Source organism: Pistacia vera, unplaced genomic scaffold (genome assembly GCF_008641045.1).
Source record: "Pistacia vera cultivar Batoury unplaced genomic scaffold, PisVer_v2 Contig368, whole genome shotgun sequence".
NCBI classification, from domain to species: Eukaryota; Viridiplantae; Streptophyta; class Magnoliopsida; order Sapindales; family Anacardiaceae; genus Pistacia; species Pistacia vera.
Genome location: NW_022196188.1, coordinates 44,931 through 62,516, shown reverse-complemented (window position 1 = coordinate 62,516; position 17,586 = coordinate 44,931). Strand labels below are relative to the sequence as shown.

Genomic DNA, 17,586 nt, shown 5'->3' with positions numbered 1-17,586 from the left:
TCCCAGCCGTGCCTCCAGTCAGATGGGGTCGTGACTTGCTAGAGAGAGAGTTAATAGCAAAGAAAGAGAAACAGAGGGAGTGAAACCAAAAGAGAAAGCAAAGAGAGTAATGGGAATTGTAAGGAAAGAATTGAGGGGAAAGAGTTACTGGGATAGATGAGTAGAGGATTTACTTACTAAGCATTGTTTTGTGCTCACCCTGTTGTTTCCTATGTTTTTTGCAGGATCTAGGTGAGGACACGGTCGGATGGATGTCGACAAGCGAGGGGAAATGGCTACACTGTCCACCTTATTGTTCATAGTTTTATATATGACACGAGTTTTGTACAAAGAATGTATATGTTTAATAAAAGAAAAATTTGGGCCCAACTTTTTATGCTATTTTACATGTATTTTACTATGCATATTTTATGAGAACACGAGTAGAAAGCAGTCATTACAAGTTGGGTTATGAGACTCGTAAAAAAAGTGTCATATCGAGGGCTATCAAGGTTGGAAAAACACTTGAGGAATAATAAAATGATGATTCCAGTCAATTTAGGTGAGAAAATTGATCTGAATCAGCTCCAAACGGCTAGCGGCAGAAGAGGGGTGAAGATGATTTATGTGAATGTTGAATTTTGGGATGGAATTGGGGTAGAGTAATTTGAGACATGTAAATGACTATTTTAGTCTTTTATCATTAAAAGAAATTCAATGTGTTAATTTAGGGGTGTAAATTGGAATATATAAAACTAGAAGTATAAACTTGCTATTTTATCAAACTTTGGGTGGAAATATATGTAAAAAGTTTATAATAAATTTGGATCTTTTTAACTTTTTTTTTTTTTGGACTGGATAAAAAATCATACACCATATTCGTTTTTAAATATATTAAAAAACAATTATAAAAAATTTAGACCCCTATTTTTGGGAGGCCCTAGTGCCTCGCCTGCCTACCCCTTGAGCCGGGCCTGTGTCGTATATATTCACAATTAAATGTTATTTACTTTGTTGTATAGAAAAAAAGAAAAAAAAATAACAAAACTGAATGCGAACGAAGGCCTTCTCCGACGCCATGCACTGCCGGTAAATTCATTACTTGATCACGCGCAGAGAGAAGTAATTCAGTAGGCTTACCAATCTCCCACGCTTTCGTATTATCCATTGTGCCCTATATCAGAGCATCGGTGGCATTCCATGTATAGACACAGGATTAATCCCGACGCCTGACTTGTATATGAAATGAAGTTTTTAACAACCCGATGCATGGTGTGCGTTACTTCATGTTTCTCTAGATAAAATAATACACCTAATTGCAAAGTATAATCTCCTTTAAAGCGGTGCTGCTTAAGGCGCCGAAGTTCCATTTTTTTTTTCACCGGCGCATCGAAATTTCATTCTTTTGTACACCAGCTTATTTGAAAGCGTAAAAACTGTATTATTTTACACCGGCGATTTGATTGCGTTGGGCTACATAACTAAAAAAATAACATAAAATCAGACTGGAAATAGGTAGACCACACAATCAAAAAGAAAAAAAAAAATTAACTCTCTCCATTAACTGTTAAGCACCAACCAAACTTTGTCCAGTTTTTTATTCTTCCCCAGTCAATCACGAACCCTAAACAAAATCCATCTCACGCTCTCCCATCAGTTGCCCAGACCAATCAAGCTTCTGTTGGACTTGAACTTCTCTTCTGTTTTTGAAGCGCGTAATTGCAGATCTCACGCTTTGTCAACAGTGGCTGGAAACGCTGTAACTTCGCCACTCCGCCTTTTTTTTTTTTTTTATGTGAAAAAATTTGCTTGCGTGGACGATGCCACAGTCAATTAGAGTAGTAATGTTTTGAAAGATAAAATCTAGGATATACTGTCACAAACTAATAACAAATTCACATGTGTCAAATTAATTAAATAATAAAATTAAGGATATGCAGGAAATAAGGAATAAAACTAAGTATCAAACTAGAATGCAGTATATGGCCAAATTGGGTTAGTTAAAAAAGGATCATATGCCACCTGAAAGTATTGGATCTGTAACAGAAGTCGACACTGTTAAGCCCATAGAAGATGGATATGAGACCGCAAGACCATCAAAACCTTCCCAATGATCAAAATTTAGGCCACTAGCTGAAATTCCAAGGGCTGATAGTGATAACTCTACTCCAGAAACCGATTTAACATCTCTTGCCTCGAGAATTTCACCTCTACTCCAGAAACCAAATACCCAATCAACCAAAATCATGCAATCTTCTGTTGCCGCTCGTGATTCAGTTGGCCTTCTCCCACAGGCAACTTCAAGCAAAAAGGCACCAAAAGCGAACACGTCACTGCTTTTTCTGGCCTTCCCAGTACGAGTGTACTCTGGGGCAAGATATCCAAAAGTTCCAACTACACGAGTTGTTTGTGGATCACTACCGTGATCATATAATCTTGAAAGGCCAAAATCACCTAGTCTTCCATTGAATTCACCATCAAGCAAAACGTTACTGGCCTTCACATCTTTGTGAATGACAACTAGTTCCCATTCTTCATGTAGATACAATAAGCCTAAAGCTACCCCCTTGATGACACTAAATCGTTGTCTCCAATTCAGTGTGACATTTGTTTGGTCATAGATGTACTTGTCCAGGCTTCCATTAGGCATGTAGTCATACACCAAAAGCAGCTCTCCTTTACGCCGGCAATAACCCAAGAGTGGTACTAAATTCCGGCGACGCATGTGACCAATACTAACAATTTCAGCCACAAATTCTCTCATTCCTTGTCTTGATTCATGAGAGACTCTCTTCACGGCAATTTCTAGTTTACAGTTGGGTAGTACACCTCTGTACACCCTGCCAAATCCACCACTACCTAATAGCTCTGTTTCTGTAAATCCTTTGGTGGCGAAATAAAGATCTTTGTATTTGAATCTATGAGGCCCATATTCAAGCTCCCAATCTTCAAGCACTTCAGCGAACTTTCTGTTCCTTCTTATCACATAAACCACACCTGACACTGCAGCTAAAGTCAAGCTTACAAAAATTACAGGGAGCCCAATTGTCATAAACTTTAATTTCAGTTTGGGACCAATTCGGGGAAGCTGAGAGAGTGCAAGTTTCTCTGCTTGTCCATTCATTTTAAAACTCCAACCCAAAACATAATGAGATACTAACAACGAACCAGTGGACGATGAGAAGCAACAAACATGATTTTGTTAAAAATTGGTGAAAGATCAATCGACAAATTAAGAAGTGGATTACTGGGCTTACCACTGTTGAATGGAGCTAAAGTAACATTAATTTGCTTCTCACCATTATATTCCACCCAAACCTGCATTCTTTGACCACCAGCAAGCAACAAGTTCGTAAAAAGACCAGTTTCATTGTCATGATAACCTGCTGAATTTGATATTTCAGACTTCAATCCATTAATATCAATTCCTACATGGTTATCATTGATATCATTAAACTCCTTATTCTCAATCGAATCGAGTTCTACAGCGAACACATGATTGCTGGTTTCTCCGTTGTTGCTCTCGTTAAAAAGGCCGAGGTGCTGACTCGGAAAAGCATGTGGGAGACCAATTGTTGGTGCAATGACGAAAGCCAAACCATGGCCGCTATGACCCTCAATTCTAGGGTGGATAGCGAAAACAAAAGTGGTAGAGAAAGAGAAAGCGGTGCCATTTGATTAGTTCTTGAAGGAAATCGGATGAGAGTAGAAGGCGTGACCCTTTTCTACAGGGGTTTCGTTGGTAAGCTGCAAAAGACCATTGGCGGTGAAGTTGGCTATACCATCGACATCGAGTATTGGCTTAGCTGATTGGAATCCATTGTTGATAAAAGCAAAATTATCATCGGTGGCTCCAAAGCCACTAGTCAGAAGAAGAGACACAAGTATAGCAAGTTTGGAAAACATGGCTAAAATTCTTTTTACACCATGCTCCTCTCACGGACGTTCATATTAGTCCTGGCCGTCAACCAAACACGTGAATAACGTACATGGAAAGTTGGAAACCAACTTGCCGGTCTCGCGTTAACATGGGTCAACAGGTCGCTATCAGGTGGAATTAATCTCGAGGCCATAGTGGTGGAGTTGTGGACCACTTCAGCCTTCATGCGTTACGCAAACGCATCCGAGGGTCTTGTTGTCTGGTCAACGGGTGGGGGCTTCGCTCTCCGATGAGTGCCCAGGGGTCGTGGAGGCAACGCCCTGAGTCTGTAGGCGGTCTTGGTCTTGGGCAATTTCCATGTATAAGTTGAAGGATTTCTCATTTATTTAAGTTATTAATTATTTATTGGGTTTGTACTTAGAAATAAGAATCCTTTTAAAATTAAGTTTAGTCTCTTAAACTTAATATTTAAACACATTTTTCTCTTATAACGAGTGATAACAAACTTCATTATAAAACGAAAGAGGTGAGATAATATTTAAATAATATTGACTCTACTAATCGTAGTCAACATTGAATGAACCGGGATAAATGGCACGCACGTATAACTTTCTCTCTTTATTGTTTGTATTTATTTGTTTACTGTTTATTTTATTTTCGTATTACTCTATTTCGTTCACGTAGAATATAACAGTTATAGAACACAACAGGGATCAACGGCGTGTTTGTGTTTTTTACAGTGATGTCAACTGTTTATGGATGAAAGTTACTGATAGGTTAATTTTTTGTTTTCTAAATTCTTAATGCAAATTGTTTAATCTATTTGTGATTGTATTTATTACTTAAGGGTAAACCGTACACCTGTTATAGATTGTAATTTCACCATTATCATTCACGCAAGTGGGTTGCCTACCAAATTAATTGGAGTGTTACAGCTGATCTCAACAAAGACAGGTAGTCCTTATTCAGAGCCTATGAGGTCAGAATTGATGGACGTGTGGAAGTGAATAGTGGAATTTACAGCAGTCATGCATATTTGGAAATAACAAAATGCTTCAAAGAAGTTCACATAATTTAATGTTTTTAACCATCATCTGCCACCTGAAAGGATCGAATCTGCGATAGAAGTTGAGACTCTTGGGCCCATGTAAGATGAATTTGTGATGACAAAACCATCAAAATCTTTCCGATGAGCAAATGCTAGACCGCTAGTTGAGATTCCGAGATCTGATAACTCTGGCAAAGGAGAATCCTTCTCCAAATATTGCACAACTTGTCGCATGCTTGGCCTAGCTGCTGGCTCCGAATGAGAGCACAGCAACCCAAGTTTCAACACCAACTCCAATTCCTCAGCTACATAATCTGTTCCCAGTTTTGGATCTTTTGCTTCAAGAATTGCACCTTTGTTCCAAAAACCAAATACCCAGTCAACCAAAACCATTTCCTCTGTGGGCGCTCGTCGCTCTATTGGCCTTCTGCCACAAGCAACTTCGAGCAGAAAGGCACCAAAAGCAAACACATCACTGCTTCTTGTGGCCTTCCCAGTTCGAGCGTGTTCAGGGGCAAGATAACCAAGAGTTCCAACCACATGTGTAGTTTGTGGATCAGTTCCATGGTCATATAATCTTGCAAGACCAAAGTCTCCTAACCTTCCATTAAATTCACCATCAAGTAACACATTACTGGCCTTGACATCTCTGTGAATAACAACTTTTTCCCATCCTTCATGAAGATAAAACAGACCCAACGCCACCCCTTTGATCACTTGGAATCTCTGTCTCCAATTCAGGGTGACCGTTGATTGGTCATAGAGGTACCTGTCGAGGCTTCCATTAGGCATGTAGTCATACACCAAAAGCAGCTCCCCTTTACGCCGGCAATAACCCAAGAGTTGTACTAAATTCCGATGACGTAGGTGCCCAATACTGATAATTTCAGCAACAAATTCTCTCATCCCTTGTCTTGATTCATGAGAGATTCTCTTTACTGCAATCTCTAGTTTAGAGTTGTGTAGTACGCCTCTGTAGACCCTACCAAATCCACCGCTGCCTAATAGCTCTGTCTCTCTAAACCCTTTGGTGGCAAAATAAAGATCTTTGTATTTGAATCTCTGAGGCCCGTATTCGAGCTCCCAATCTTCAAGCACTTCAGCGAACTTTCTTTTCCTTTGTATCAAATGAATGACTCCCGTAACCGCAGCTAACATTAAGCTTATAGAAATTAAAGGCAACCCAACAGCCAAAAACATTGATCTCTCCTTAGGACCGATCCTGGGAAGCTTAGGAAGTTGAGAGAGGAGGAATTCCTGCGCTTGGCCATTGATCTTTAAACTCCAGCCCAAAACATAATGAGATGTTAACATAGAACCGGGCGATGATGAGAAGCCAACGAACATGGTTGTTTTAAAAACAGAGGAAAGATCACGGGACAAAGACAAAAGTGGCGTAATTGGCTTACCACTTTTGAATGGCGCTAAACTGACATTAATTTCTTTCTCCTCACCGTTATAATCCACCCAAACTTGCATTCTTTGATTACTAATAAGCGTCAAGTTCTTAAGGTCACCAGTTTGATCATCATAATAACCTGCTGGAGCTGATATCTCAGAGTGCAGTCCATTAACATCAATCCCAACATGGTTATCATTGATATCAAAAAACTCACCAGTCAGGACCGTATCCAATTCCACCGCGAAAACGTGATTACTGGCGTTCCCATTGTTGCTTTCATTAAAAAGTCCTAGGTACTGACTTGGACGAGCACCAGGGAGCCCTCTTGTTGGCGCAATCACGAAAGCCATGCCATGGCCCGCAAGAGTCGGGTACACGGGATGGATAGCGAAAACAAAGGTAGTAGAGAAAGAAAAGGCTCTGCCATTTGAATAGTTCTTGAAAGTTATTGGTTCAGGGTAAAAGGCATGACCGTTTAGTATTTTGGTTTCATTGGTAAGCTGTAAAAGTCCTTTTGCAGTGAACTGAGCCATACCATCGAGGACAAGATTAGCCGATTTGAACCCATTGTAGATGAAACCAGGATATTCATCCCCTGCTGCTAAGCTGATTAGGAGAGACACCAGTATCGCAAGTTTGAACAACATGGCAAGGAAATTCCTTAAATCGTGATCCTCCTTCTCGGGAATTATATGTAAGATAATAATGAAAAGCGGCAATAGGGTTCACAAATGAATTCCCTGGGATTGCTCACTGCTTGTTACTTTAATGGAAAGAGCAGGTGCATGTTCGTCCTCTTGAGCCCACAGCCACAGAGGAGATAATCCATGTTACGAGGATGAATTTGGTGTATAAACAGAAATGAGTCTTGGAAAAGAGGGCGCCAATCACCGTCCAGTTGTTTTCTCGTTGCCATCTGGTGACCGTAAGTCCGGTTTCGTGTTGAGTTTGGGTCAACCAGGGTGGGCCTTCCCAGTCCCCACATACGCTGACAAACATTGGAACTGAATTTAATTTCAAGCCCGCCAGTTAGAAAAAAATTTAGACATGAACAGAACATAAGCCAAGCTTTATATGTTGCATATCATTGCATTGAAGATGCATTTGACATACAGATTTGTGATACCATGAATGTGGTATATCTAGAAATAATATTATTAAATACAAATAATATTATTTGGGTAAATCACGCCTGTCTTCTTCAATCTTTATCTTGTGATGCGACTTGTTAATTTCACCCATGTAATTCAGGAAGATAAATACTCACTCATCTGATCTGCTCAAAAGTTCAACATTATCAGTTCAAATCTGTCTCCTTCATTTGGCGTTAATTGGTAAAGAATCATCGTTTTTAAAAAGGATTTTCCTCCAAACTGACTTTATATATATATATATATATATATATATATATATGATGGTCTCAATTAGTAAAATACAGAATCCAAATTCGTATTGTATTTTCCCTCTGTTTTCTTCTTACGCTTTAACACTAAACAAACCACTTCAACTAATCAACAAATCCAAAATCTACTCCAACAAAAAATCAAAAATTCACTATGGTTAGATAATCGGTGATGACATCATGTAATCGTTTCTCTGCTTACGTATATAAATGGTGTGAAAGTAGAAATCTATGGTCAATTAGTCGTCCAAACTGAAGAAGAATACAAAAGAAAGAAAAGAGAGGCCAAGTGTGAATACAGAGAATGGTGAAGTTGAAATGGAAAATGAAATTTGCAGCAGAGCCGATTCAAAGGTGTCAATCGATTTATTTCATTTTCCCTTTTATAGTATAAAATAAGCGTGCATTACGTAAAAGTAATCCACCATAAACATAAACCAGAGACCATAAACAGCGACAAGAGAGATTTCGAACAACTTGATATCATGCTGACTCATCTCCATTGTCCACTGAATTAATCTACATGATGCCTCGGGCTTTTGCATTATTTTTCTCAGTGGGAAGTTTGTCAGTACATGTATGGAGTGCGCCTGGAAATAGGGCCGCAACTTCCTAGCGGCGATGACAAGTGCATCAGCGAGCTTCTCTATCTTTGGGTATCTTGTCTCAGCGTCGAGCAACCTCTTGGTCACGTAGTACACCGACCATTGCACTCCCCCTTCTTTCCATACCAAAGCTGCGCTGATCGCAGACTTAGATACCAATAAATATAGAAGCAACAACTCACCCTAGATGGTCTTTGATAGCAAAGGAGGCTGCCTCAAATGCTTTTTCAATTCCTAGAATGCTTTCTCACACTCCTCTATCCATTTGAAACCCTTGTTTCCCTTTAGGGTTTCAAAGAATGGTAGGCACCTGTCTATGGCTCGAGAAACAAACCTATTAAGTGCAGTCACACGCTCTATCAAGCTTTGAACCTGCCTTATACTAGTCGAGCTTTTCATGTCTAGGAGAGTTATAATCTTTTCTAGGTTTGCTTCGACACCTCGCTGATTAATAAGGAAACCCAGAAATTTTCCCGAGCTTACTCCGAAAGCGCACTTCAAAAGGTTGAGTCTCATTTTGTATTTTCTGAGGATGTCAGACATTTCTCCCAAGTGCTCAATGTGGCTTTCGACGACCTTTGATTTGACGAACATATCGTCGATGTACACCTCTATTGTTTTCTCGATTTGCTTGGCAAACATCTTGTTCACCAAACGCTGGTAAGTCGGCCCAGCATTCTTCAAGCCAAACGACATAACCCTATAACAGTAAATACCCAATCCAGTAATAAATGAAGAGTGTTCTTAGTCAAGCTGATACATCGGGATTTGGTTATATCCTGAGTATGCATCCATGAAGCTGAGTAGCGTGTTCCCAACTATTGCATCTACTAATTGGTCGATCCAGGGTAGCGGAAATTGTCTTTGGAACAAGCTTTGTTTAAATTTGTGAAGTCGACACAAGTCCGCCACTTGTTATTCGAATTTTTCACAAAGACTGGGTTGGTGAGTCAGTCTGGGTATTTCACTTCCCTGATGAAGTTAATGTTCAGGAGCTTGTCAACTTCATCTTTGAGCGCTTTGGACCACTTTGCATCCATAGATTTCCTTTTCTGTCTGAATGGTCAAGCTTCTGGGTTGACATTTAATCTGTGGCACATTACCTCGGGGCTAGTCCCCACTATATCTGTATGTACCCAGGCGAACACATCGAGTTTTTTCTTTAGGAAACCCACCAGATTATTTGCTAGCTCGTCCCTTAGACTGCTGTCAATTTTCAGTATGCAAGTTATGTCTTCCTCGCTGATAGATACTTCTCGCAGCTCTTCTTTTATCGATGTGAGGATCTATAGTGTCCTCTAGAGGTCCAGGATTTGACTCGAACTCTGTGATGACCATGGTTCTCAGGAGTGGCCATTTCAAAGAAGCATTAATAGCCTAGTTGTAGCACTCCTGAGATTCTTTTCTGCAGCTCCTGACCGTTGCGACCCCGCCTAGAGTTGGGAATCTCATCGCCTGGCAATGTACTGAGGTGACTACACTCAAATCATCCAGGATCGGTCTTATCGTTGGTCATCTGAAAGTACTGAATCTGCAACTATAGTCGAAATGGTTATACCCATATATAATGGATATGAGTCTACAAAGTCATCAAAACCATACCGATAGGCAAATGTTATGCCACTTGATGAAATTATAAGAGTTGATAACTCCGGAAGAGGAATATCCTTTTCCACCTACTCAACAACTTGGCGCATTCCTGGCCTACCTACTGCCTCTGAATGAGAGCACATCAACCCAAGTTTCAATACCAACTCTAGCTCCTCAGCCACATAATCTGTTCCTAATCTCGGATCCCTTGCCTCAATTATTTCACCTTTATTCCAAAAACCAAATACCCAGTCAACCAAAATCGCAGTCTCCTCTGTAGGTGATTGTGGCTCTATTGGACTTTTGCCACAGGCAACTTCGAGCAGAAAGGCACCAAAAGCAAACACATCACTGCTTCTTGTGGCCTTCCCAGTTCGAGCGTGTTCAGGGGCAAGATAACCAAGAGCTCCAACCACATGTGTAGTTTGTGGATCAGTTCCATGGTCATATAATCTCGCAAGACCAAAGTCTCCTAACCTTCCATTAAATTCACCATCAAGTAACACGGTACTGGCCTTGACATCTTTGTGAATAACAACTTTTTCCCATCCTTCTTGAAGATAAAACAGACTCAATGCCACGCCTTTGATCACTTGGAATCTCTGTCTCCAATTCAAGGTGACCGTTGATTGGTCATAGAGGTGCCTATCGAGGCTTTCGTTAGGAATGTAGTCATACACCAAAAGCAGCTCCCCTTTACGTTGACAATAACCCAAGAGTTGTACTAAATTCCGATGATGTAGGTGCCCAATACTGACAATTTCAGCAACAAATTCTCTCGTTCCTTGTCTTGATTGATGAGAGATCCTCTTTACTGCAATCTCTAGTTTAGAGTTATGTAGTACGCCTCTGTAGACCCTGCCAAATCCACCGTTGCCTAATAGCTCTGTCTCTCTAAATCCTTTGGTGGCAAAATAAAGATCTTTATAATTGAATCTTTGAGGCCCATATTCAAGCTCCCAATCTTCAAGCACTTCAGCAAACTTTCTTTTCCTTTTTATCAAATGAACGACTCCTGTAACCGCAGCTAAAATTAAGCTTATAGAAATTAAAGGCAACCCAACAGCCATTGATCTCTCCTTAGTATAGGTTTTTCAGGGTTCAAAAGCTAAGAGAAAGAAGGATTTTCGTGCATGAGAGAAAGCTAAACAAGAAGAGTAAAAACTGATGCAAAAATAGGCTGTATTTTTCATTCATAAACAGAGAGATATTTGGACCTAATACATCACTGTTACAACAACTTCTAGTATAAATAATCTTTAAATATACTACAATTTGAACTACCCTTAACAAACACAAATTTCATTGAGATTTTGTGGCCTTAATCACCAGTTGTCTTCACCTAAACATCACACAAATACACTTCCAAAAATGGACAGGAACTGCACTTGACAAACAACCCCTTTTAGTTCAAAAATTGGCACCAAACTTACAAACCAAACATGCAAAAAAGGTTTCCAGCAAAATATCATTTACTTCAACACTCCTCCTTGATATTTTTGCTGGAAACTCCAAGTCTGAATCTTAGTTCTTCAAACTTGGATCTGCCTAAGGATTTGGTCATTATGTCAGTCACTTGCTCTTCTCCCTTACAATGTATCAACTTTACCTCCCCATTTTGCTCTGCCTCTCTCACTGCATGATATTTGATTCTGATATGCTTTGTGCGATCATGGAGTACTAGATTCTTGGACATAGCAATTGCTGATTGGTTGTCACAATGCAACACATTTCCTTGAGTCTGTTCCAACCTTAAGTCTTTCAAAATTTTTCTCAACCAAACCAACTGGTTTATTGCAGCAACAGCAGCAACATATTCAACTTCAGCAGTTGATTGTGCTACCACATCTTACTTTTTTGAATTCCAACTTATGGCACCTACATTCACAAAAAAAAAAAAAAAAAAAAAACATATCCAGAGGTGCTTTTCATATCATCCAAGAAGCCACCGCAATCACTGTCAGTGAAACCATGTAAACTGAAATTTTTTAGCTTCCTTAAACCATATTCTTAGGTCTGGACATCCTCTAATGTACCTAAGGACTCTTTTTGCTGCTTGCAAATACAGCTCACTTGGTTCATTCATGAACCTAGAGAGTAAGCTTGATGCATACATAATGTTCGGCCTTGTTAAAGTCAAGTATAACAAGCACCCAACTATGCTTCTATACTTAGTATCTTCAACCTTAGCAGCACCATCATTTTTGCACAGCTTCAAATTTTGCATCAGAGGTGTGTTGACAGGTTTGCAGTTTTCTATTGCAAATTTTTTGAGTAGTTCATTAGCATACCTTTCTTAGGAGATAAATATGCCATAAGGGGATTGCCACACTTCCATTCCCAAAAAGAAACTCATCTCCCCTAAATTGGTCATCTCAAATTCCTTATGCAGCTCCTTCTTGAAATCCAGCAGCCTAGTGGAATCAGTCCCTATCACCATGAGATCATCAACATACAAGGATACAAATATCCTTTCATCATCAGCCTCTCTAACATATAGGGTGTGTTCATTTGGACTTCTTTCAAACCCCAAACTTATCAAGAACTCATTAATTCTGATGTACCAGGCCCTAGGGGCCTGTTTTAATCCATAAAGAGCCTTCCTAAGGAGATACATCTTATCCTCTTGCCCTTCAACCGTATACCCTTCAGGTTGCTCCACAAAGATCTCTTCATTAAGCCACCCATTTAAGAAAGCAGATTTTACATCCATCTGGAAGACTTTCCACTTGAAATGGGCTGCAATTGCAAGAAGGATTCTGATGGTGTCATGCCTTGCAACTGGTGCGAAAGTGTCAGTGAAGTCCACCCCAAACTGTTGTGCATAACCCTTCACTACAAGTCTTGCTTTGTGATTGTTAACTGAACCATCAGGATTCAATTTCTTCTTATTAATCCATTTCACCTTAATGATCTTTCTTCTGGCAGGTCTAGTTACTAGTTCCCAAGTTGCATTCTTCTTAATCATGTCAAGTTCTTCTTTCATTGTTGTCCTCCACTCTTTAACTTTGGCTGCTTCAGCATAACAAGTTGGTTCCATCAAGGCCAAGTTGCTTCTGTCATAAATTTCAGCCAAAGGTCTAGTTCCCCTGAATGGAGAATCAGCTTCAGAATCAGAACTGAAATCTGAAGCATCCTAATTAGTTGTTAAGTCTCCTCCTTGTTCCTGCATATTACTCCCTTCAATTTCATTTCTGTCCCAGTTCCACAACCCTTCTTCATCTACCTTTACATCTCGGTTAACCAAGAATTTTTTGGTCTTAGGATTGTAAATCCTATATGCCTTGGACAAGCTGCTATATCCAACAAAAATTCCAATTTCAGCCTTCTCATCCAGCTTACTCCTCCTGCTGGCTGGAATATGAGCATAACAAATGCTTCCAAATACTTTAAGGTGGTTGATGCTTGGCTTTACTCCATACCAAGCCTCAAATGGTATTTTGTTATCCAAGGCTTTAGTTGGCAGCCTGTTGAGAAGGTAGATTGCTGTATTTACAAATTCAGCCTAGAAAACTTTCGGAAGTTTTTTTCAAAGTGCATGCACCTTGCCATTTCCATTACGGTTCTGTTCTTTCTTTCACTCACACCATTTTGTTGTGGTGTGTAAGCAGTGCTCAGCTAGTGCTTTATTCCGGACCGTGCACAAAGTTCTTGAAACTGGTTTGAGGTATACTCAGAACTATTATCACTTCGGATGGTTTTCAGACTCAAACCAGTTTCATTCTCCACCATTTGCTTAAACCCCTTAAACATTGCAGCCTTTTTGTTTCAGGAAGTAAACCCAGCACAGCCTGGTGAAGTCGTCTATAAACAACAGAAAATACCTGCTGCCATTTAGAGAAGGCACCTGCATTGGACCACACACATTTGTGTGTATAAGCTGAAGCTTTTCAGCAGCTCTCCAGGATTGATTTGCTGGAAATGGTTGCCTACTGATTTTCCCCAGTTGGCAAACTTGACATACCCCTTCCTTCTCCTCAGTTTCGGGCATGCTTTGAACAAGCTCTCTCCTCCTCATTTCCTTAAGACTTGAATAATGAAAATGTCCAAGTCTTTTGTGCCAAACTTCAGTTTCAACACATTTTGTAGACAAAGCATGTAAAGCTGAGTTTTTCCATTCAATTGGAAAACTTTTCCCTAGCATTCTCACATTCATTAACTCATTTCCTAAGTTATCTACTACAATGCAAGACATGTTTTGAAAGTGCAAGGAGTAGTTCTTTTCTAGCATTTGACCCACACTCAGCAAGCTTTGGTTAATTTCGGGTACATAAAGAACATTTGAAATATATTTAGTGCCTAATGGAGTTGGGACAGCAACCTTACCTCTTCCTTTGACTTCCACAAATTCTCCATTGCCAATCTTGACTTTGGCGTGAAAAAACCTATCAATGCTCACAAAAATTGACAGATTTGGAGTCATGTGGTTTGTACAGCCACTGTCAATTAGCCATACATCATCACACATGTTATGATTTGTGCATGAAGCCATGAAGAGTTGTTCTACTTCTGGATTTGGTTGCTGGACCTTTACCACTGCAACCTGCTACTCTTGCTGATTTCCTTTGCTTTTACACACTTTTTCTATGTGTCCATACTGCTTGCATGACCTGCATTGTATGCCAGGTCTGAACCAACGCTTATATTCTAGATGGTTCCTCTTTTTGCAATGCACACATGGAGGAAATGATCTTAGTCCACCACGTTTCCCTCCTTGATTGTTGCTCTTCTCTTTTCCTTTCTTTTCACCACCGTATTTCTTGTCTTCCATTCCTTGTACTCTTCCTTTCTGACCTACAAACATGGCTGCTTCAGTTGAGTCTTCTTGCCTCAGCTGCCTCTTTTGTTCTTGGGCTTGAAGTGAATGAACCAACTCAGCCAAGCTGATTCGGGATAGATCTTTAAAGTCTTCTAGGGACAAAATTTTTGCTTCAAACCTCTCAAGTAAGCTGACCAGGACCTTCTCCACTTCCTTTTAGTTGGTTAGTTCTTCCCTTAGCAGTTTGATTTTGCTCACCACAGCCATAAGTCTGTCCACATATTCCTTAACAGATTCTACCTCCTGCATCTTGAGTACTTCAAATTCTCTTCTCAAGTTTAGAACTTGCATATTTCTTGTCTGGTTACTCCCTCCAAACTCTTCCTTGAGAGTGTCCCAGCTTGTTTAGGGGTCTCACACGCCATGATCCTGGAGAAGACCTGATATGTCACAGCTGAATGTATACAAGACAATTCTCTTGGGGCTTTGGCTGCTTCTTCTTCATGAACTCTCATTTGGTTTAGTGTCGGGTTTGGTCCAAGTTGGGGAACTTGCTTCTCCTCCTCCACATATTGCCACAAACCATGGCACCTCAGGTATGTTTTCATCTTGATAGCCCAAACATGGTATTGATCACCATTGAAAACTGGAGCAAAAATTGGAGCAGAACTGGATGCCATGGAGAAGCTTTTCTTCCGTTAGTATTTTGGTCCTGAAGGATCAAACCTGGCTCTGATACCAATTGTACATTTTTCAGGGTTCAAAAGCTAAGAGAAAGAAGGATTTTCATGCATGAGAGAGAGCTAAACAAGAAGAGTAAAAACTGATGCAAAAACAGGCTGTATTTTTCATTCATAAACAGAGAGATATATGGACCTAATACATCACTGTTACAACAACTTCTCAATATAAATAATCTTTAAATATACTACAATTTGAACTACCCTTAACAAACACAAATTTCATTGAGATTTTGTGGCATTAATCACCAACTGTCTTCACCTAAACATCACACAAATACATTTCCAAAAATGGACAGGAACTGCACTTGACAAACAGCCCCTTTTAGTTCAAAAATTGGCGCCAAACTTACAAACCAAACATGCAAAAAAGGTTTCTAGCAAAATATCATTTACTTCAACACTGAGGACCGATCCTGGGAAGCTTAAGAAGTTGAGAGATGAGGAATTCCTATGATTGGCCATTGATCTTAAAACTCCATCCCAAAACGTAATGCGATGTTAACATAGAACCAGGCGATGATGAGAAGCCAATGAACATGGTAGTTTTAAAAACAGAGGAAAGATCACGGGACAAAGACAAAAGTGGAGTAATTGGCTTACCACTTTTGAATGGAGCTAAACTGACATTAATTTGTCTCTCCTCACCGTTATAATCCACCCAAACTTGCATTCTTTGATTACTAATAAACGTCAAGTTCTTGAAGTCACTAGTTTGATCATCATAATAACCTGTTGGAGTTGATATCTCATAGTGCAGTCCATTAACATCAATCCCAACATGGTTATCATTGATATAAAAAAACTCACCACTTAGGACCGTATCCAATTCCACCATGAAAACATGATAACTGGTGTTCCCATTGTTGCTTTCATTAAAAAGGCCCAGGTACTGACTTGGACGAGCACCTGGGAGCCCACTTGTTGGTGCAATCACGAAAGCCATACCATGGCCGGCAGGAGTCGGGTACACGACATGGATAGCGAAAACAAGGGTAGTAGAGAAAGAAAAGGCTCTGCCATTTGAAGAGTTCTTGAAAGGTATTGGTTCAGGGTAAAAGGCATGACCGCTTAGTATTTTGGTTTCATTGGTAAGCTATAAAAGTCCGTTGGCGGTGAACTGAGCCATACCATCGAGGACAAGATTAGCCGATTTGAACCCATTGTAGATGAAACCAAGATTTTCATCTCCTGCTGCTAAGCTGATTAGGAGAGACACCAGTATCGCAAGTTTGAACAACATGGCAAGGAAATTCCTGAAGTCGTGATCTTCCTTCTCAGGAATTATATGTAATATAATAATGAAAAGAGGCAATAGAGTTCACACATGAATTCTCCGAGATTGCTCACTGCTTGTTACTTGAAAGGAAAGAGCACGTGCATATTGGGCCCACAGCCACAACTACAACAAAAAGGGCTTTTAGCTACAAATTTTTTTGTTGCTAAAAACCTAGAAATGGTTGCGGTATACGTTCAGCGACAAAAGAAAATTGTCGCGGTAGGCATGTCTCGCTTGATTTTAGGCGACAATTTGTTAAAATTCGTAGCTAAATCTGGCGACAAACCAAAAAATTGTCGCCTATACCATTTTCATCGCTAAAACTAGTTATCGGTGAAATATTAAATTCATCGCCTAAAGTTAATAGCGGCGTACTCTCTATTGTGTCGCCTACTCTATATCGCGACGAGATGTGTGTTTTGGTCGCTTAACGTGTACCGTGACGAAATGTGAATTTTGCTCGCCTACAATATACCACGATAAAATATGCATTTTTGTTGCATAAAGTTAATAGCGACATTATAATTGTATGCATCGCTTAAAGTATACAGCGACGAAATGTGATGTTTTGTCGCCTAACATGTAGTGTGATAAAATATGAGTTGTTGTCACCTAAAGTTAATAGCGATGTAATCTCTGTATGTGTCGTTTAAAGTATAACACGACGGTACTTTATATTTCGTCACTTGAAACTATTAGCAATAAAACATAAAAGTCATCAACAAAACTTTTCAACGTTGAATATATTTCATAGCTAAAAGTCTACAACGTCGAAATATAATTGTGGTCGCCCATTTTTATTTCATATATATATAATTTATCTTAGACAATTTAAAATTTAATTCTAAAACGTAAATATCAATTTGTAAATGTAATTAATTCAAATCAGACAAATATATCGA

At 39.6% G+C, this 17,586-nt stretch overlaps 2 protein-coding genes and 1 pseudogene across 2 annotated transcripts; all 3 read right to left on the bottom strand.

The window, feature by feature from the left end:
* Positions 1 to 1,368: 1,368 nt before the first annotated feature.
* Positions 1,369 to 3,888, bottom strand: LOC116140278 (L-type lectin-domain containing receptor kinase IV.1-like). Its single transcript, XM_031425928.1, is given in 2 exon segments — positions 1,369 to 3,165; positions 3,168 to 3,888. Coding segments are annotated over 2 exon segments (1,893 nt in total). The 5' UTR covers positions 3,886 to 3,888; the 3' UTR covers positions 1,369 to 1,990.
* Positions 3,889 to 4,747: 859 nt separating this feature from the next.
* LOC116140276 (L-type lectin-domain containing receptor kinase IV.1-like) lies at positions 4,748 to 7,133 on the bottom strand. The gene has a single exon (XM_031425925.1). It carries the CDS (start codon positions 6,954 to 6,956, stop codon positions 4,950 to 4,952), a length of 2,007 nt encoding a protein of 668 aa, XP_031281785.1. The 5' UTR covers positions 6,957 to 7,133; the 3' UTR covers positions 4,748 to 4,949.
* A 2,685-nt stretch (positions 7,134 to 9,818) lies between these two features.
* On the bottom strand, positions 9,819 to 16,648 carry LOC116140280 (annotated as a pseudogene).
* Between the last annotated feature and the right edge of the window lie 938 nt (positions 16,649 to 17,586).